At 36.7% G+C, this 22560-nt stretch overlaps 2 protein-coding genes across 2 annotated transcripts in view; both read right to left on the bottom strand.

Moving 5' to 3' along the window:
- LOC145801151 (uncharacterized) overlaps positions 1 to 20784 on the bottom strand; it is a 46241-nt gene extending 25457 nt beyond the window's left edge. The window contains exon 1 of the mRNA XM_082891568.1: positions 19702 to 20784. Within this exon, the coding sequence (XP_082747694.1) occupies positions 19702 to 20445 (744 nt within the window). The 5' untranslated portion in view covers positions 20446 to 20784. The remainder of the gene's footprint in view (positions 1 to 19701) is intronic.
- A 196-nt stretch (positions 20785 to 20980) lies between these two features.
- Positions 20981 to 21715, bottom strand: LOC145800450 (disease resistance protein At4g27190-like). Its single transcript, XM_082890129.1, has one exon. It carries the CDS (start codon positions 21713 to 21715, stop codon positions 20981 to 20983), a length of 735 nt encoding a protein of 244 aa, XP_082746255.1.
- Between the last annotated feature and the right edge of the window lie 845 nt (positions 21716 to 22560).

Raw genomic sequence — 22560 nt, forward strand, 5'->3', positions numbered from 1 at the left:
CAGAAATGCCTAATGCAACACATGCAAAAGTGCAACTATAGCAGGCTTGGCTATTCTAGACATGGCATATGAAATGCTACAGCTAACATGTATTCAACTTGGAATTGAAAATACAATGCAGTTAGTATGATGCGCCGAGCCCGGTGCATGCAAAACAGATGAATGAATGCAAACATGCTATCATACTGTATGCTAATTGAAACATGTCCTAATCTAACCATCATAAGCGGGTAAATAAAAGGGAGAAAGACGTGGGGTTGGAAGACATACATCACACACACGCACACTTATTACAACATTGCCCTCGCGCAGAGGGTCCGAATAAATAATACACAGTCCCAAATGAATAATTACAGTCCAAATATGTACAAAATCCTAATTAATTAACAAATTAAATTAGGAAAGCAATAAATTGGCATGCAAGCCAGGGACTGCCTCAAATCTGCTCCGGATGATGAATGATGCATGCTCGGGTTGCCTTGTGCGGAGAATCCCTCGCGATGCCCCGGTTTGCCTCTGTTTGTAATTGTTCTTGGGATGCGTGCCAAGCTCCAGAAGGCTGTCAATTTTTGATTTGCTGCAACAGAGAGCAACAAAGGGGCATGGCAAAGTATTTTCACATATGTATGCATGACTACTCTTCAGGGAGTGTAGTCCTCGGTCCTCATGCCACCAATCACGCATATCGATGCATGATGGCCGAGGAGTCGAATTGCACGACTCAATATGAAATGAATGCACATATGGACACAACAAGGCCTAGACTCCATCATGGATAATCCAGAGTGTCGGCGACCGAGGAATTGAGACACGTTCCGTCACTCGGAGTACGAAACGCCCCTCGTTTCCCGTGCTCGGGCTAACTCCTATCCCCAACACGATGCAATATGCATGACATGCATGAAATGAAACTAAGATACAACCTATCATGCACAATGCTAGGAAATGGCATACACGATACATGAGATAACATGGCATACACAATGCGCTAACATACGGCCTAGCATACACAATGCTATGAAATGAAATGGCATACACAATGCAATATGGGCTTACACCAACATGAGTGGACCTCAGCCGCACTCACATAGGAGGCCATACGATGAAAATGAGACAACTTGAAATGCATGCCCACGTGCACGTGAACCGAGGATCGACCCTAAGGCACCAAATGCCACTCTAACAAGACATGGAAAGCATGGAATATGGCATACTAGCATGCAAATTTAAGTAGCAATATACGATGCAAAACAGCCCCAGAACATGGAAACATGGCACCCGATACATGGAATGAGACCTGAAACATGAAATTACGTACATGGAATAACCTATGGCTATGCAAAGCATGCATTATTTGAACATGAAGTGTGAAGACAGAATCAAGACAGTCCCAAAACAAGCATATTTATAGTTTTAAGCAAGGCCAAAAAGTGAACACAAATAGGGCTAAGTTAACATGCAAAAATGGCCCCAAAAGAGAGATAATGAAGCAAGTAGCAGCTGCTGGCCCTAAATGGCCAAGAGCCCTTCAAAAAAGTTGAAGAGGGTCTCAAAACATGGTATTTTACAATTAGTGACCAAACCCAAAACAGTGCACATGCAAGCTTAAAATACTATGCAAAATAAGGCCTAAAGAGAAGTTTAAACACAAAGAGCAAAAAGGGAGCTTCAAACAGTAAAAGTCCCTTCATAAAACATGAAGAGGGGGTCGAAATAAGGCTATTTATAGTTTGGACCAGAGCCCAAAAACACAAGCACAAGGGGCTAACAAAACATGCAAAAGTAAGGCCAAAAGAGGGATGAAGAGCCAAGTGACAAAATAAAGCCTCAAACAGTGAAGAGCCCTTAAACAATGTTGAAGAACGGCTCAAAATAAGCCACTTTTCAGTTTATGACCAAGCTCAAAACAATTTACAAATGAGCCTAAAATACTATGCAAGAAAGAGGCATACAAGAGAGGTAAAGAAGCAAGTGGTAGCTAGAGACCTTAAACATGGAAGGACCCTTAATCAATCATGAAAAAGACATCACAACATGACTATTTTCACTTAGGGTCGGAGCCCAAAAATGTAAGAAAGTATGGCTTAGATATAGAACAAAATAAAGCACAAAAGAGGGAGAATGAAGACTCACCCTTGTAGACCAAGCTTCAGCAGCTCTTGGCTTAAGAAAAGGTGCTCCTAAGCTTTGGAAAACCAGCTCCAAGTGTAGAAAAGGATGGTGGCGGTGTGGTGCTATGTGGTGGTGTAGAAAGGGGTGTGGGATTTGAAGGGTTTTGAGGATTGGAGTGTAGAGAGAGAGAGAGATACAATGTAGGAGGCTTAGACAAGATTTTCTAACCCTTCAAATGGAAGCTGGAGGGCCTGGATATATAGGCAAAAGGGGGGGGAAAACGAGGGGGAATTGAATTCAGATTTCCCTCCAAAAGTTGGCCCCCCCGGATACAAAATCTGGGGGGAAACAGAGGGCATTTTTGTAAAGTACCTGGAGAGAGGATCATGGCCGGCCGGTTTCCTAGGGTTTAGGTGGCCGGTCTGCCTTCCCCATGGCCGGTCGGCCAAGGGTCAAAAGGGTCAATGAAGGTTAATGGCCGGCCATGCCAATTACTGGCCGGCCATATGATATTGGTGGCCTCCCAGGTGTGTACAACACAAACATGTGGTTTGGGGCAAGAAAAAGTGGCCTTAGCGTTGTCAATATTAGCTTTCAAGTGGGAAAAACAGGCGACGGAGGGCGATGGAGGAATAAAACATGGTCTTCTGAACAATTGCTGGCCTCCCACCCTTCTACGACCTTCCTAACAATGAAACAGAGGTGTAACGCCCTCAAAATAATAACAATAAACCCATCAAATAAAACATTCATTAACATATGAAATAACAACATTCTTCTATTCATCGGTGTTTCATTACAAAAGTGTTACATGTTAACAACAAAGCAAAATGCCCTACGGGCTTACAGCTTTCCAAGTTAACACTTGGTTACATCAAAAGAGTACTAACTCATACACGTTAAGCCCTTGGCTTGTATTTACATGCAATACATCAAAAAGTAAAATGACAACATTATGTCCGTCTCAAGCCTCCCAAGCTATGTCCTTGGAGGTGGCATGCTACCTGCACCTGAAAATGATATTCCCATATAGGGTGAGCCACAGCCCAGTAGAAATACACTAAACCAACCATGAACAATGACTAAAATATTAGCAATTGATAGATGGTCAACACTGATACATTCACATAAATCACACATTTATGTCAACCGACTAATGAGTCCAGGTCACTTTTCATTTTCCCTTTTTTAACAGATAAGCATGCTAGCTCTATCATCATTTCCACAGATATGTATAAAAACTATATCCCACATTCAGATAAGCATATAAGCTAATCCACATTCTACAACAGATATGTATAACAACAATATCCACAGATAAGCATATAAGCTATATCCACACTTCACAAAGATAAGCATATGAGCTCTATCTTCACTTCTCTAGACAAGCATATGAGCTGTATCTACGGAGTTCATCCCCTATCTTCTCCCAACGCTATCCGGTTTAGAGGTACATCCCCTATCTTCCCCTAAACCGCGGAGTACATCCCCTATCTTCTCCTCTACACATAACGTATATAAACACAATGGTTCTATATACAATCCCTCAATACATATAATTAATGTATTCCATCAACCGTCGAGTTCCATGACACACTTCATTGATTAGTTTCAGTTTGCCTAATCATCATGCATTGTCTACAACAATCACGACTATCCTCTACCGATAGCCCAAAGCAGTTATTTCTAAACAGAAAATAAATGCACAATGGATATTCAATCAACATTTCATTTCCTCATTCCTCACAATTAATTATCCCAATTAATTAAACAATGTAATTAGGTCAATTCCCATAATTAACATTTCAACCCTTAGGTCCCATTTTCATCAATGATTTAACATTCATTCCATTTCTCTAAGCCAAACATGCCTCTAGGTTTATTATGCATAAAACCCCAACTTTTGTAAAATTACACAGAAGCCCCAAACTTTTACCAAATTACGAAATCAACCCCAACATCTCAAAATACCAAAATTTAAAGACAAAATCCATAAAGAGGAGTAGGATATCCCTACCTCAAACCCGGAGCCTCAAAGGAGATGAAGATCAAAACCAAAATGCTCCAAACCTCGAAATTTTCAGATCAAAAGGAAGCTCTCGACGATCAACACAACTTTTGTGAAGACAAAAGGTGAGTAAACGATCCTTACTAGATCAAATCTAAGAGAGAAGGGCCGATTTAGAGTGAGAAGCTCTGAAAATGGCTTTTTGGAAAAGTAAGGGAGAGAAGAGAAAGCAAAAAGTGATTTGAAAAGGCACAAATTCGGGACTTTAACCCAGTCTCCCGCTCGAGCGTAAAACACCCCGCTCGAGCGGCCACTCATAGACTTACGCTCGAGCGGCCAACCTCCCGCTCGAGCGCAGAATGCACTCGCTCAGCACTTTTGCAGAACCAGACCTCCGCTCGAGCTCCCAACCCTACGCTCGAGCGTACAACACTGCACAACAAATACTGGATGGGTGTATTCCCCGCTCGAGCGCCAACATCTCCGCTCGAGCGGACAGGCCAAAAATCTGGGCAACTAGTTTTGGTTTCTAAACTCAACCAACCTGAAACAAACCCGCCCAACACATCCCATAACTCAAATATGAAGTAAAGAGGATGCAAACAAAATAATAAACCACAACTAACATCCACGGACACATGTCCGGATCACTATTCAACAAGGGTAAAACCCGGAATCGCTATAAGAGGTCCCTGCCAAAAATGAACTCAAACCGATAAAAAATGGAGGTTCGGGGGCCGAAACGCGCAGCCCGAGGCCCCGAAAATTGACTGTTAGGCACCGGAAGTGGTGTTCAACCACGAAGTCGGTTTTTCAGACCGCAGTGTCCTTCAAAAGGGAGTAAATAAGATGCATGCCAAAAACCGGAGCAAACAGAGGTGGTTAAGCGGTCCCGAACCGAGGCACACGGCCAACGGCTCCGAAAAACCGGAAACTGGACTCCAAACGGGCAAAATGGCCTACGACCACGAAACGTAGCCTACGGGCACTGAGAGATGATCTACGAGACCTCTCTCTCCCTTCTGGAAGAGAAACAGAGAAAACCGAGCCTGGTTCGCGAACCGAGGCAAAGCACGCAAGAGCCCCGAAGTCCGGAGGCAAGGCTCGCAGCCGAAACTTTGAAACCTCAGAACGAGCACAATATGCAACATTACCAAGCACTCAATCGGTGACGTCTGAGTCTTAAGGTCGGTCAAAAATGGGGTGTCTACAGTAATTAATTCAACCTATAAAGTCCATTCACGGGATTACAAATATACTTAAACACAACATATTTTATTTCCATTAAATATCATTCATTTAATGTTGAAAATAATATAGCAGAATTTTCAATTATGTTTGTGTCTAGTGTGGTTTAGATAATGAAGTTGCTAACCACTTAGTCATGAGCTTAAATGAATTTCATCGTGATTTAAATTAAAATTATTTTCTTCAAAAACTATAAAATTAGAGTATTACTATACAAGTTTAAAAATTACCCATTGTTTAACTTCAATGATATGACAATCAATTAAGATATCTAAGACAATATTCTTCCTCATATCTTCTATAATTATCAACTAATCACTTCACTTACATGTCATTAAATCTAAAAAATGAGTCTAAAACGTGGATTTATATATCATTTTTCATAAAATTATACATGTTTTCTAATGCAAGCTCGCTATACTTGAAAATCATTGATTTTCTCATTTCATAGCAAGATAAGGTTAACAAGAAAAAATAGAATATATTTTTGAGTTTAATAAAATATTGGCCTCCAAACAAGTTTTACAATGTAAATCAGATTTTTGACAATTTAAGTAAATATGAGCAAGTAAAATGATTGAGTGGGATCCTCGCTGTTGTTTTTCCTTTGATTGGTCCCTCTCCAATTCTTGGGTCTAGTGCTAGTATAGGATTGTGTTTGTTTTTCAATGCCAATTTAATTGGGATAGTTGACTCTAACTATGATACTTTGTGCACTTCCCTCCCTTTTTTTTTTTTTTTTTTTTTGATCGGCAAAAAAGAAACTTTATTGATGTAAGAATCAAGTACAAAGTACAAAACAAAATACATCAATAAAGAAAAGGGAAGTGCAAAAGTATCACAATGAGCTAAATCATCCCAACTACGTTGGCATCAAAAAGCCCATCCTATCATTTATAGCGATCCCGGGTTTGTCCCCTTTATGTACAGTGTTCCAGACTTAAGTTCTGTAGAGTTGGTGGTTGTATGTCCTGTTGTCATCCTTTAAATTCCGTATGTCTGAGCTTTAGGATGTGTTGGGCGTGTTTCGAACAGGTTGGTTAAGCCCTAGTCCCTTTCCTTGTTGCTCAGAGTTTTGGGGGTACGCTCGAGCGGGTACATTTGCGCTCGAGTGGAGTTGGATTTTTGGTTGTCCGCTCGAGCGGACCATTTCACGCTCGAGCGGAGTTTTCACACTTCCAGTATTTGTGCCTCTGCAAAACTTCTGCAGATGTGTTTTTCACGCTCGAGCGGGTTTCCTTACGCTCGAGTGGGTCGCGCTCGTGCGGGTCTGTTGGCGCTCGAGCGGGGTGTTCATTGTCTGTGAAAATACTGGGAGAAGAGAATCTAGGCTCAAGCGAACTGGTTTTCATGCTCGAGCAGATGTATTTTATTCTTGTGTCTTGGCACTCAAGCGGGCCTTCTTGTGCTCGAGCGTGTCAAGATTTTTGTGCTTGACACTCGAGCGTTCTATTCTCTGCTCGAGCGGGAGTGTCGTATATCAGTGGGTAGCTGGGCATTTTTGAATCACTTTTTACATTCACTCTCTCTCTTACTTCCTAAAAACACTTTTCAGAGCCTCTCTCTCTCTAGAATCTCCCTTCTCTCTTAGGAGTGATCTAGTTAGAGTGTTCTTCTACCCTTTGGCCTTTACAAAAAGTGTGTTGATCGTCGAGGGCTACGTTTTGATCCAAAAAGTTTGGAGTTTGGAGCACTTTGAGTTTGGTCTTCTTCTCCGTTTGAGCTCTAACTTCGAGGTAGGGATATCCTACTCCATCTTATGAGCTTTGTCTTTAAAATTTGGCATTTTGATATGTTGGGGGCTGTCGGGTAATTTTGAGAAAGTTTGGAGTCCTTGTGTAATTTTCAAAAGATGGGGTTTCAAACATATAAACCATTATGTATGTAATACATTGGAAGATGGACTTGGTGTGGGATTATTGATGGAGAATGGAACCTTAGGGTTGGTATTGTAAATATGGGAAAAAGCCCTAATTGTTACGATAAATTAATTTGTATAATTAATTTAGGGAAATGAGAAATTGAATAGGAAATATTCAAATTGGAAAGGTGTGAGATTAAAGGGTGTAGTTGGATTGATTTATCGCTCACCTAGACAAAAATGTTGATATTTTATCCAGTTGGTGCATTTATTTTCTGTTTAGAAATAACTTCTTTGGGCTATCGGGGGAGGATAGTCTTGATTGTTGTAGACAATGCATGATGATTAGGCAAATTAAAACTAATCAATTGAGTATGCTATTGAGTATGGTGGTTGGTATAACACATCAAAATCTTGAATTGATTGATTGAACTTATATATGATAATTGTTTATATACATTGTATTGCGTAGGAGGAGATAGGGGATGTACTCCACGGTTTATTGGAAGATGGGGGATAGACCGCTAAACCGGATATTGTTTAACATTGATGCAGCGCTACCATGTGTATCATTTGTGAATTATAGAAGTGTTTTGTTTGCATTGATATAGCACTAAAATGAGTATCATCTGTCTTGATTGATTAAATTTGTATATGATAATTACTTATATACATTGTATTGTGTGGGAGGAGATGGGGGATGTACTCCACGGTTTATTGGAAGATGGGGGATGGACCTCTAAACCGGATTTTGTTTGAGATTGATGCAGCACTAAAATGTGTATCATTTGTGAAGTATAGAAGTGTTTGTTTGATTTGATATAGCACTAAAATGTATATCATTATCATTTGTGAAGTATGAAAGTGGTTTTATGTGTTATTGATACAGCACCAAAATGTGTATCCATAATGAATTTCGAAAGTATTTTAGTGATGAGTTATAATCTCATTAAAATTATTTGGCCAGACTCTGAGCCTTGTTTTCAAACTCAATGTCGAATAAGGAATGGAAGATGAAATATAACATGGACATGATTGTCATGAAACTGTAATATAATATAAGTTGGAATATAAGTGTGGACCATCTATCTAATGCTATTGTTTTAGTCATTGCTTATAGTCGGTTTAGTGTATTTCTACTGGGCTGTGGCTCACCCTATATGGGACTTCATTTTCAGGTACCGATGGTATGCCACCTCCAAGGACATAGCTTGGGAGGCTAGAGGCAGACAGACTATGTTGTTGTGTTTTCTTTGGATGCATTTCATGTAAATTCAAGCCAAGGGCTTATTATGTATTAGAGTTAGTACTCTCTTTTTGTAACCAAGTGTTGACTTGGAAAGTTGTAAGCCTATAGGACAGTTACTTTTGTTGACAACGTGTAATACATCTTGTAAGGATACTCTAATGATTGTAATATAATATCTCTTTCCTGCAACTTGACTGTATGATATTATGGGTTTTTTTTTTGGGGCGTTACAACATTTGCTAACACCCCAGAGTTCCTGAGAAACCAACAAGAAAACAGACCAAACACCACAACAACAATAACACAGCTGAGCAGCAAAGAACAGTCAACCGCCCTACCACCAATAGCAAGTCACACCAGATTCCATCCCAGCCCTACATATCAGCCAACATATCAAATAGAACAAAAAACCAACAAGGCAGACCAGTAATAGAGCTTAGCTGACCAACAGACCACTACCTAAGCAAAGCATTCCAGCAGACCAATAGACCATTTCCCTCATTTGTATGTAAGTTATGCTTGTAATTTTACTTATCAATAAAGGCTTTTATTTGTTGATCAAAAAAAAGAAAAAAAAAAGATACTATAATTAAATTTTACCATATTAGAATATTTTTATTGATAGCTTTCTTGGTGACCACTCTTACTTGACTATATATAGGCCTCTCATTGTATTGTAAAGAGACATTATTGAATACACTTTTCTATTTCTTCAATACTGTAAACATGGTATCAAACATATTACAACCTTTTCTTGGCCGCTCACCGGATCTCAGTCCTATTTGCTATCTTTTCATCCCAAACCCCTCAGTCCTTGAACTTGAGTATCTCATAGCCACACATTTGTCTCTTTCTCCAACCATCGCCGCCATTACTCACCACAACTCCAGCCATTGCCTCCACCTCGGACATTTATTCCATCACGCCAGCTACAGCTTCAACCATCACGCTGGTAGTTCCGGCCCATCACCACCGTCCTTTGCCATTGCTCAACTACTAGCCCACATTCAAGATCTTTCCTCTCCCTCTCTCAAATTTACCCCTCTTTATGATCTACACTCTCATTTTTTTAATCAAACCCATCCTACACACTTCCCCAAACCCACAATTTTTCAATTAACCCATCTAAAATTCTCTCTCTCTCTCTCTCTCTCTCTTGGGTACACTTTCTATTCAAAGAAAACAATATGTTTTTCAACTCAATCACATGGGCTTGTCCCACTATTAAAATAAAAATTCCTTTTTACTAATTTTTTTTTTTAAGAATATGATCTCTTCTTTCCGCTCCACTCTGTCTTTTTCTCTATTTTGACATCAAATAGGTTTCTATCTTCAAACATATTTGTGTTTGAGAGGGTGGGGGGCGGTCACCAAAAGGGGGGGGCGCAATGTACTTATATCATGGAAAGCAAGGAGATACACCATGCGAACCACCCAAGTTGTCCCTTGGTGCACCACCCACATCACCTCCTAGCGCACTACCACCTAAGCTATCCCTTGGCGCAGTACCTAAGCCGGCCCCTAGCGCATTCAGTCTTAAGCTGTCCCCTGGCGAACTCAATTCCTACAATGGGCTAGTACGACCACAAACTGTCTTCTGACATTAACTCCGGTTGCTCATACAAAGGTTCGATACGACCATAAACTATCTTCCGTCATTAGTTTTGGCTGCTCTTACTACGGTCAGGCACAACCATAAATTGTCTTCAAGCATTATTATTTTTATTTTATTTTATTTTCTCTAGTTTCTCTTTCCAAACTCCAGTTGGTCTCTTTGCAACCACCTTGAGTTTGAGGAAGACTGTTATATATATTATATTCACTATATATATATATATATATTAAATACTGTAATTAGGTTTTACCATATTAGGATATTTCTATTGTTAGCTTTCTTGGTGACCACTCAGGCTTGCCTATATATAGGCCTCTCATTGTATTGTAAAGATACATTTTATTGAATGCATTTTTCTATTTCTTCAATACTGTTAACATCGAGAAAAAATAAGGTTAACAAGAATGTTTTCTATTAAAATATCAAGCTTAAATTAATTCATTTTTGCTTTATTAATATTTTGAAAATTGGGGAATGACAAATTAGAGGCTTTTTTCTACTTTATTTGGGGAAAACTCACCTAAAAACAAAATAGGTTTATCACACACACACACACACACACACACACACACACTGAGAGAGAGAGAGAGAGAGAGAGAGAGAGAGAGATATTAGGGTGGCTTAGGGAGATAGAGATAGGGCCACTCTTGAGATTTATGATATCTTAGGCAAACTATGAAATGAGGCCCTCTTACATATATACCTTTTTGGGTAAATTACAAATGCATCTCATGAAATTTGCTTAAAATATGAATTGCCTCATGTGGTTTTGAAAATTACAGTCTGTCTCTTGATGTTTCTAATTTCATAACCAATAGCGTATTTTATTAATAAATCATCAAGCCAATTAACAGTATTTAATGATATCAAAAATTTATTTTAATTAATAATTCAGGTAATTTTATTATTGAATAAGAGAGTAGTTAGAAATTTCTTATTTTTTTCAATTAATTCTGTTAAATAAATTTTTTTGACAATGGGATATTTGTAATTTTCTAAACCACAAGGGCAATCTATATTTTAAGCAAACCTCAAGAGGTATTTATAATTTACCCTACTTTTTTTGTAAAACTTTTATAGATAAAATGATAAATACTAATAATTTTTTTATTTGTTAGTAGTCACAAAAAAGTTTACTTGCACAAATAATCGTTAAAATTATAAATTAAAATTTACTTCCATATATTAATATAAAAATCAATCATTGCAAAGACTCAAAAAGATAAAAATTTGATGTTATTATTTTATAATTTAGCAATATTCAGTTTACAATTGACCCAACTATCACATTTTAGCGGCAAAATCACTAATTAAATTTGCATAATCTAATTTATTTATCAAATCTTTTTCAATAGATATAACTAATCCATTCAATAATTCTTGTAACATTGTTGATCAAAGGAAAGATTTATTCAATATATATATATATATTCAATTTGGCCCAACAACACATATGAAAAAATAAAAAATTGTTCGTCGCTGGTACATGAATTTTTTTAGGGGCCCTTTATACTAGGCCTCAATCAATAAAAAAAAACTTACGGTAAATTACAACTACACCTTTTAAAATTTTCTTAAATTACGGATTCCCCTTATGGTTTGGAAAATTATAAGTATTCTCAATTTGATTTTATTAATTAATTCATATAATTTTATTATTGTATGAGAGAGAAGTTAAAAATTTTATTTTTTCAGTCAATTTTGTTAAATAAAAAATTTTTCTTAATAAAATAATAATAATAATTGGGCCCCAATGTTTATTGGGTCTATTTGAATAATATAGTATAAGGTACTAATGAATTGGGTTATTTACTGGTCGGTCTCGTTTTTGGATTTTATTACCCATTAGGTTCTGACTTAGAATCTTATGTACACAAAAGTTCTGGCCCATCTATTATTTTTTCTTTTTTACCCTTGAGTGTTTTGTGTTGCCCTAAACAATCTTTTGTTCTCTCTCTTCCTCCACCATTTGTGCAGACTCTCTCTCTCTCTCTCTCTCTCTCTCTCTCACAGAGAAAACTCATCTCCCTCTACCATTCTGTAAAGAGTTTCATCGTCGCACCACCATCATCGCCTTGGTTATTTACCTACTATGGCCACCGTCATCAACCACTGCCACCTTCGCCGACCGCTGCCATCACCGTTGTTCACCAACCATATCCACCGTTCTCCTCCGTTGCCATCAACGTCACCAAGATCACCACTACGGTCGTCGTCGAACCATTACCACCACCCCCACCATCATCTTCCATTCACAGCCGTCGTCGTCCGTTCGCAACCACCATTGATCTACACTCCACCATCACGAATCCACCACCTTGTTCACCAACCACATCAACCATCAGTGATCTATACTTTACCTCTCTGATCTTCACTCTATTGCTGCCGATCCATCAATTTAGTTGTAGATCTACATCGATCTAGTTGTTTCAATGGTGAAATCGACTCCAAATGACTCCAAACAACACTATTTTTTCAGATCTTACTTCTTCTTCTCATCCTCCTCTTCTTCCTTCTTTCTTTTTCCTTCCATCTCTCTCTCTCTCTCTCTCTCTCTCTCTCTCTCTCTCTCTCTCTATTTTTAAAAATAGATTTGCTGTAAAAAAAATTCTGTAATAAATTTATCAGTATCTAGTTGTGTTCAGTGATAAATTTATCACTGAATGCATTATTAATTTTTGTTGATTTTGTATTGATCTATGATGGATTTTTTTTTTTTAATGATAAATTTATCAGTCTCTATTGTTTATTGTGTGTGTGTATGGATTATTGTAAATAAGTGAGTGAACCTGAGTAAGAGTGAATGATTCAAATTTATTTGTAATTTAAAAAAAAAAACTATTATCACTGATAAAAGTGTGTATGTAAATATGACTGAGTAATTGAGTGGTGGAGGTGGTGGTAATAGTGATGTAGTGGTGATAGGTGTTATTTTTGTTGAAACAATTCATTAAAATGTCGCCGGAGGTGGTCTCCAGTGCTGGAGGTGATTGCCAATGACCGAAGGTACCGGTGACCGGAGGTGGTTGTTGGCGGAAGGGGAGAAAGATATAATAGTGTTGTTGGGTAGTGGGCAAGTTGCTGGATAGTGAGTTTTGGGCTAAGGGTAAAATTGGAAAAACATGGTTATAATTTGGGGTTAGGATCTAGTGGGTATTGGGGGTGTTTGGTGTGGATTATAAGGGGTGATTATAGCTTATTTTAATTTGGAAATCTATGCTAGACTGTTTAGTGCAGCTTATGCTTACAACTTTTTAGGCAGAAATAGCTTAAATAAGCTGAGAAAAGCTTATTATTTAGAAGCTGGGGAAGGGGTGCTTCTGCTTACAGCTTTCTAATTGTCAGCTTTTAGCTTATAATAATCCACACCAAACACCCCATTAAGTTGTTGGACTGGCCCTGTAACTCCCCCCCCCCCCTCCCCCCCCAAAAAAAAAAAAAATTGGAGCCCTACTTTGGGCCAAATTCTGGAGGCCTAAGCCTTGCTTGCTTACTCTAGGATGGTGAGGAGGTGTCTACTGGGGAAAGGGAAGAAGGAGACGAGATATTATTTTATTTAGAAGCTGGGGAAGGGATGCTTCTGCTTACAGCTTTCTAATTGTCAGCTTTTAACTTATAATAATCCACACCAAACACCCCCATTAAGTTGTTGGACTGGCCCTGTAACTCCCCCCCCCCCCCCCCCACAAAAAAAAATTTGGAGCCCTACTTTGGGCCAAATTCTGGAGGCCTAAGCCTTGCTTGCTTACTCTAGGATGGTGAGGAGGTGTCTACTGGGGAAAGGGAAGAAGGAGACGAGATATTATTTTATATCCAATAATCTAAAACCATAAAATCCATTACTAAAATGTACGTCTAAAAAAAAAAATAGATTGAATTAGCATATATTCCTCAAATGAGTGATGTGAAATCTGTTTATTTCAAATTCATATCTAAAAACACAATTATATTATTCATTTTAGTGATGATTTCGAAGGTTGATAAGAATGAATATAAAAGGCGCATTACACACAAGTTCCCTTTTGTGAACTTATATTCCATTGTCTTAAATAAGATTTTGAGTGCTGCTATTAGCACTTACCTAATTTTTTTGGACCCTCCAATTCTTACTTTTATTTATTTATTTATTTGTTACAATTATACCTTGAAGTAAAATTACATTAAAAGACAATTTTTAATGGAATACTCACCCACCAAATGAAAATAATTAGAATGACACTCTATAATATTGTACACGCACCTTAATTCCCATCTATACATATTCCTTACCAATCTAAACCCTAATCGTATTCTTCTTCATCACCATCCTAAACCCACGTATTCATCTTCAATGAAAAACATTTGAAACTACCTAATCAGTTAATGTTTTGTTCGGTAGTTTCAAATGTGTTCGGTGTTCCAAATCAGTTAGCGTTACAAACAATCCTATTACAGACTCTAAGTTCATACATTTGTGGTCATTTTCACCATTCGTTGATAATTATAGAGTAATGGAGGACGATGACAACAACTCTAATGAGGTTGACGTTGTATTGGTAAGTTTATCTATCTTGCATTTATGATTGGTTGTTTTCGGTTTGGCACTAATTTGCCGACTATTAAAGTTCTGTTCAGTAATACAGTGCTGAACAAAAATATTTAGTTCAGTAATATAGTGCTGAACATAAATATTTTGTTCGGCACTGGAATATCTAACGGTTCCATTTTGTAGGATTTTCCCCCTATTTCTATTTTGTCTTAGGGTTTTTCCCTCTAAAACCCCCTGTATCGAGGGTTCTACCCCAAAATAAAGGATATATATATATGTGTGTGTGTAATAGGGAGTTGGAAGTTACCTAAGAGAAGAAGAAATAGACTGTCAAAGAGATTTCTGACTGAGATACTATTGTTCATGGTGACAAAGAGAAAGAGACCATCGTTTATGAGAGAAGGAGAAGAGAGGGACAGTTGATTCATCTCTTGATCGTTTGTTATTCTCAATCGTTTCTCAATTGTTCATCGTTTACTGAGAGAAGAAAAAGTGGTGTGCAAAATTAGGTGGGTGTGCACTTGGGTGTGATAATATTATGAATATGAATAAAATTGGTATTAAGTGGAGTGTTCAAAAAAAATTTATTAAAATTTAGGGTTTAAGGTGGGGGTTCAAAGAAATGGGTGGTCCAAAGAAATTAGGTAGGTAGTAATAGCAGCTCTCAAGATTTTTTTGTTCCTTCAAGTCCCATTAATTTTTAATAGACAAAATTACCCTTCAAACAATGGTTGTTCATCATTTCTAATTGTTTATAAAAAAAGTATGGTGATGTAACATTTATTTTGATTTTCAAAACTTCAAATCATCATAATTTTTACAATGCATATTTATTTTTGATAAACTTTATGTTTTTAGAATCAACACAACAAAATCTATCAAACAAAATTAATATTAAATACAAAATAATATAAAAATTAAAATATGTTTTTTATTACAAATTTACAATTTAAACCATTTTTAATCGTAAGTTTTAACTTAAATAACAATATTTTTTTGATCTAATTTTTTCAGTTTTTTTTTTCTAGGTTTAAAACTAAGAATATTCTTAGTTTAAAATTGGAAAACTAACTCAGTTTTAAAACTAGAAAAAATTGAGAAATTTCCCAAAAATCGAGAATATTGTCAATTAATATTGAAAAAAAAAATAGAAATTTCTTAGTTTTACTGGATAATTTCGCAAACTGAGATATGATTAGTTTTGTAAGGCTAAAAATATAATATTTTATTTTTATAAAATTTTATATTCAGTATTGGTCTTATTTGACAAATCTCGTTGTGTAGACTCCAAAAATATAAATTTTTTTTAATTATGACGTTTTTAAGTTTTGAAACAACAAAATAAACGTAAAATGCCACATCAACAATACCATTTGAATAATGGAAAATATCTGGTACTTTTGAGGCATGGTTACGTGATTACCAAAAGTTTTGTGTATGTGGAGAGGGTGGGGCCGCAATTTATATTGAAGCATGAAGCATAATGCTGGGTGATTGGTGGATAATATTGTCATGTATTGCATTTGTAACACCTAATAATTTTTTATTAGCACTTAATGAATTGACGCTTCTCAATTCATTCCGCCCTTTAATAAGGGTAAAATAGTCATATATACATAAATATTTTGAAAATAAGACTTCGTGTGTTCAAAAAATGGTAATTCTATTTACACCTTAATTACTCTCAGTTCACACCATTATTCATAATTTTTTAATTGCAACTTTATCTTTCAATCAAATATCCAAATTGCCTTCATCTCTATTCTATCCCTTCATCAACAAACTCAAAACTAACCTATTTATAGCCACCACCATCGACCAACCATCACCGATTGGCCAACTACTACCATCACGAAGTCATCTTCACCGTTATTGTCGCCACTCTCCTCCTCCTTTTTTCATTTCCGTCGTTGCAACCATCACTACCTTCCTTTGCAACTCGTCTTCTCTGTTGCTCCGCTATCGCTGCCATTGCTTCTTCGCTTTCTTAGTCCATCGCTGCTACCACCATCCCGTAATCACTAACATTACAAAGACCTGTCACCATCATGCCTCTCATCATGTGGAGACCACCACCATCGCAACTCGTCTACATCTAATGACCAACCATGCGTAGTCTGTAGAGAGAGATTTGTGGGGTTGCGACAACTATGCATTGCGGCAATGAGGGTTGCGATGATGGTGAGGCAGTGGTGGTAGGGATGAAGATAAGGGTTGTGACGAGAAAGGGAGAGGGGTAGAGGTCGATGGCTGATGGCCAATAATGGACAAGGTTTTGGGTTAGGGTTAGGGTCGAAGACGATGAGAATAATTTGGTATTATTTAAAAATTAGTGGTGTGTATTGGGACAAAATTAAAAGCTTCAATTTGTGTGGTGTAAAGTAAGCATGTGGTGTGTACTGAAAGGATTTGTGGTGTGTAAATAGAATCATCCTAAAAAAAAAAGAAATGAGGACTTAATGGAATATCAACCTTATCAATAGGACTTTTAGATGATTAACCCTACAAAATAACACTGTAAAACTAATCATTTCAAAAGTTCTTCCCAAGAATTCTAAGTAAAACAAAAACCTTATAAGTTATAAAAATCTCTTTGGAACCGCTACTCAGACGAGTCCAGATCTTCTATAGTGTTTTTCCTTGTAGTGTTTGTGTAGTGCACCAAAATGACGTCGTTTTGGTGCGTGCACAAAAAAAAATAAAAATAAAAAAATGAAACGAAACGAAATGTAGAAGAGAAGAAAAGGCTAAAGAGAAGAAGACCCACAGTGCAAACAGAGCACTTCTTTACCTTCCTTTCTCACAATCAACCTCCATGACCACCTCTGGCAATCACCCCTATTTTCCCATCTCCTTCCCTCCCTCTCTCTTCTCAAAATCTGCCATTAACATCTTGGCGACCCCCCACCTGCAAGATCCACCTCATCTTCCCATTGTAACCCCACCCCTACCAATTCTTCCTACATCTCAACTCCTACGAGCCTCTCTAACCCATTCCTACCCTCACTCGCCCATTCCCAGCCGTCATTGCCGCCGCAAGCTCTCTCTATGTCTATCTCTATTTCGATCTTGCCAACACTGGTGTTAGCGGGGGCAGTAGGGTGGTCAAATAGTAGAGGGGTAGTATCAGTCAAGCACCTTCTTCTTCTCTCTCTCTCTCTCTCGCCTATAGGTCTTTTCTTTGGCGCTTTTATGTTTTGCTCTTACATTTCGTTTCAAAATTATTTTCTTGGGGATGTGCAACAAAACGACGTTAGTTTAGTTTTGCATGTGGTATTTATCCGTGCAAAATTATAATGTTGAATGTTAGCGAGACCACATTGCAACAAAATTGAAAATATAACGTTTAAATTGAAACTACAATGACTAAATTGACATTTCATTTAAACTATAGGGACTAATGGTTGTTCCTTAACCTCAAAACCTTTTTAAATTCTAGAGATAATAACAAAAAAAAAAAAAAACCCTCCAATGTTTGACCCTTGCAACAATATAAACTCTGAGTTTTCAATTTTATCAATTTAAACCTTAATCTTTTAATTTGTTTTTAATCTAAATCATTCGTCTACTTTTTTTAACTAAAATTGACCCCCTCAAAAAAAGTATTTTAGTTATTATGTAGGTATACATAAAATATCTAAAATACCCATTTTCATTGAGTTTAATGACTAATATACCCATTTTTCTATTGATTTTACTTAACAAAAATAGGCAAATGACTTAGATTGAAAACAAATAAAAAATTCAGGTTTTAAATTGACAAAATTAAAACTTATGGTTTATTTTCTTACAAGGGTTAATTTCTTTGATTTATTTTTTTGTGTGTGTAATTTCCCCTAAATTCTTCCATCCAAAGTACAATTTTAGTATTTTTAAATAAGAGGACTTACATGTAAGTCCTAATATGTAGACTTATTGTCCAATATGTCCTATGAGAATTAATGGCGTTTTTTATCAAACACTATTAAAAAAACATCACTGGTTGTTAATTTTCAGTGGCAGTTTGAAAATTTTGTCACAAAAAATGTCATGATTGTACTTATTGTCCAATATGTCCTATGAGAATTAATGGTGCATTTCATCAAACACTATTAAAAAACGTCACTGGCTATTAATTTTCAATGACAGTTTGAAAAAATTATCACAAAAAATGTCATAATTATAAGTTTTAATGACAGTTTAAAAAAATTATCACAAAAAGTCACTAATTTTCAACTTTCAATGACAGTTTGAAAAAATCGTCACGGAAAATGTCACTAATTGTAAGTTTTAGCGATAATTTTATAAAAAATGTAACAAAAAAAAGTCACTAATTGTTAATTTTTAGCAACATACAAAAAATCGTTACAAAAAATTATTTTTAGCAACGATTTTACTAGGACTTGATGGGAATTAAGTCAAACTATTAAGACTTGTTGGTAGTTTATCCTTCAAATAACTTGGTCAAAGTTCGCAAAATTACAGTTCAATTCATATTAGTTTAGCTAAATTTTTAGCCAAAAGAAATAGGGCATATTATACATGTAGTCTCTATACTTGCCTCTCATGTCAATTTGGTTTCAGTAATATTAATTTTGCCCTTTAATTTTTCAAATTGTGTCAATCTAGTCCAAGTGATAATAGCCGTTAAAAAATTGAATAAAAATCAAAGGCAAAATGATCTATTAAAAAGGGAATGAATCATTTGAAATTGGATGTGAATCCTTCAATAACTTTGAAGGGAATTAAAAAACCATTTTGTCCCTTAATTGATACCATGTGCAAAATTGAAAGGTAAAATTGTTGCAATTAAAATTATAAGAACCAAATTGATATAAACAAACTACAAGAATTAACAATAATTTGTCTAAAGAAATACAACACATAAGAACGGAATTTGGTTCCTACATACTAATTAATATCAAGTGTAGTTTGTCGTTCTTATTTTTGCATCCAACAACATATTCCATCCAAAATATGTTGTGTTCTCATTATATCCCAAAAGGTCAAATGAAAATAGCAATATAATAAATAAAATCTATGGATGCCCCACAGGAATGAAGTTTAAATAAATAAATAAGCTTAAGTCAAAGAAGCATACCTTATTGAAGAGAGGTTGAATAGTATCGTAATTGCTATCCGAAGTATTGCAAAAACTATTGAGCTTTGGTATCCACCGGAGGTCCAGCTGGTTCAATAATTGCGGCAGCTCAATTCCATTTATAGCCTTGCAGATAGCAGTAAAACTTGGCAGGTCTCGAAGATACAAATCGTCTAGTTTAGGAAACACAATTTTATCTGTTGTTTCTGTTGTTGTTGATGCTATCTCATTTTGATCTCCTTCTTCTTCACTCGAAATAAGTACTTCCATCTTACGACATTCAGTTACAGAAAGTTTCTGTAGTTGCATCAAATCTCTGGCTATGGATAATGAGAACATGCTTTCCAGTTCATCACAATTACTCAATGTTAGAGAAGTGAGGTTGCGGAGCCGTACAAGTTGAGTAGGACCCTTCCACAAATGTGTCAATGCGGGCAAGTCTCGCAGTTCCAGCTCTGTCAACGCACTGAAGGCCTCCTCTGGTAGTTGGCCAGGACAAATCTTTTTCAATTTTTCTAAATTTTCAAGATGTAGCAACTGTAACACAGGGAAGGCTATTTGTGGAACTGGAACCCCATCTGTTGTTTCAATGACATATTCCAGATCTTGACAACCTGTCAAAAACAATTTTGTTAATTTTTTGAAGCCATCTTTGTCTAAATCATTGCCAACATTCTTCACACCTGCTGCTCTTATGTCTAAAATTTTAGTGATCTTAAGAAGATTCTTGAACTCACTCTCCATAAGATCGCTCTCATGAAGATCCCAGAGACACAACTTGTTTTGTAATTGATAATTACAAAAATATCTAGGAAGGATCGCATAATTGGAAATGGTTATAGCGAATGCTTTTAGATTTGCAAGGACCAAGTCTCTTAGCCAGTATGCAATACCTCGTAGGTGAATGACCAAAGTTGTAAAATTAGACAACCCACATAACTCAGTCAAAGTTGCCTTAGTTTCTTCTGTCCTGCTTTCATCATGAAAGCTAGACGCAAGATACAACTCTTCTAGCTTTGATAAGCTCGACAAAACACCTGGGCAAATCCCCTTCACATCACATCGCAACAAATCCAATAGCTTCAACTAAGCCGACCTATTTCTTTTGGCAACTCCTCGATTTTGGTGCCTTCGAAACTCAAAATTTCTAGATTCTCTAATGCTCCTATTACAGATACATCATTGATCAGTTCACATTTGTATAGTGACAAGCTTCGGAGGTTGGTCAACCATCGCAGGGATGTCGGCAGTGATCCTTCTATGTACACATTCAACATGCTTAAAGCTTTGAGTTCCTCATCCCTCCGTAGAAACCATCTGGGAGATTTGGTAGATTTGATGCATAATTGTCCTCTAGTCGTAAAATATGGAGTTTTGGAAATTCTAGATTATCAGGCAGCTTGCTCATACTAGTGAATCGCAATGAAATTATAGCGTAATTTTTGTGTCGTTCTTTCTCTAGCCATTCTTTCAATGCTTCGTCACATCTTACCATAAATGAATGCTCCTCCCTAGATGCTATTGATATAGCAACATCACGAACTACATCATGCATTTTAACATAACCTTCTAGTTCACCATCTATCAAGAGATAGCCTTTTTTTAAGTCATCGACAAAGGCATGTACTCTGTCTCTTGCTTCTTTAACGCTATCAATGTTCTCAAACAACTCTATCCCAACACCATATCTAACGATATCTTCAATTGGAATATTAAAATCTTCAGCATATAAGGAGCAGAGCAAAAAGCATTCCTTAATTTCTCTACCTCCTAAGAAGTCGTAACTCAACTCCAGAGATCTAAATACATTTTCTTCTACTTTGCTGAAGTTTTTTACCATGGACTTGCGGAACTGTAGAAGGGCTAAATTCCATGAATGCTCATCTTTATCTTTGAGTGCTCTCGCAACTGTAACTATAGCAATCGGCAAACATTCACATTCATCCGCAACTTTCTTCTGTGTGCTATACAAATCAGTTCTTGTGTGACTTGTGTCCTTGGAAATTCCAGCCATCTCCTCAAAGAGACTCCAAGCTTCTTCTTTAGTTAAAACTTCAACTGTAAATTTCTTTTGAGCATTCATAGAGTTGCATACATTATCAAATCTAGAAGTCAGCAAAATTTTGTAACCACTATGAACATCTCTAAATGGAATTCCTATGTCATTCAGTTCGAGGCGCTTCCAAACATCGTCCAATATGACAAGGATTCTCTTGGTGCCTTTTAGTCTTTCACATAGTCGATCTGCTCTTCCACGTTCAGTCTCCTGCTCAAATTTCAAACCCAAATTATCACCAATTTCACCTTGAATCTTCCCTTTATCAGGAATTTGGGACACTACAGCCATCACAACCTCATCGAACAATTCCTCTTTATTTGCTCTTTTGGCAACTTCTTTCACCATTGTTGTCTTACCATAATAAGGAGTTGATCACAGAGTCTATAACAAAGTCCATAAGCAGCTGCAGCAGTAGTTCTAAATCAACAGATCATACTGAGACTCATCCAACAAAGGCTACTGAGAAGTGTCATGTATCTATTCGTCCAGCTGTACAGTTAGTTAGTTAGTATTTGTTTGTCCAGCTGTACAGTTAGTTAATTAGTTAGACTAGTTTGTTGGTTTGTTAGAAGGCACATGTATATTTTGTTAAGAGTGTATACAGGTTCTGTTATAAATACTATGCAAGTGTTGAGATTCAATTATAATGAAAATATCTTTCAAATCTATCATCTTCTTCATGGTATCAGAGCAGCTATAAGCTCCAACGAGCAATCATGGTGGTCTCTTCATCATCATCATCTCTTCCACCAAATCTTACCTTGCTCATCACAAATCTGAACTCATTAGTCAATGCAAAG

This window comes from Camellia sinensis, chromosome 10 (genome assembly GCF_055761805.1).
Source record: "Camellia sinensis isolate YWXY chromosome 10, ASM5576180v1, whole genome shotgun sequence".
NCBI classification, from domain to species: domain Eukaryota; kingdom Viridiplantae; phylum Streptophyta; class Magnoliopsida; order Ericales; family Theaceae; genus Camellia; species Camellia sinensis.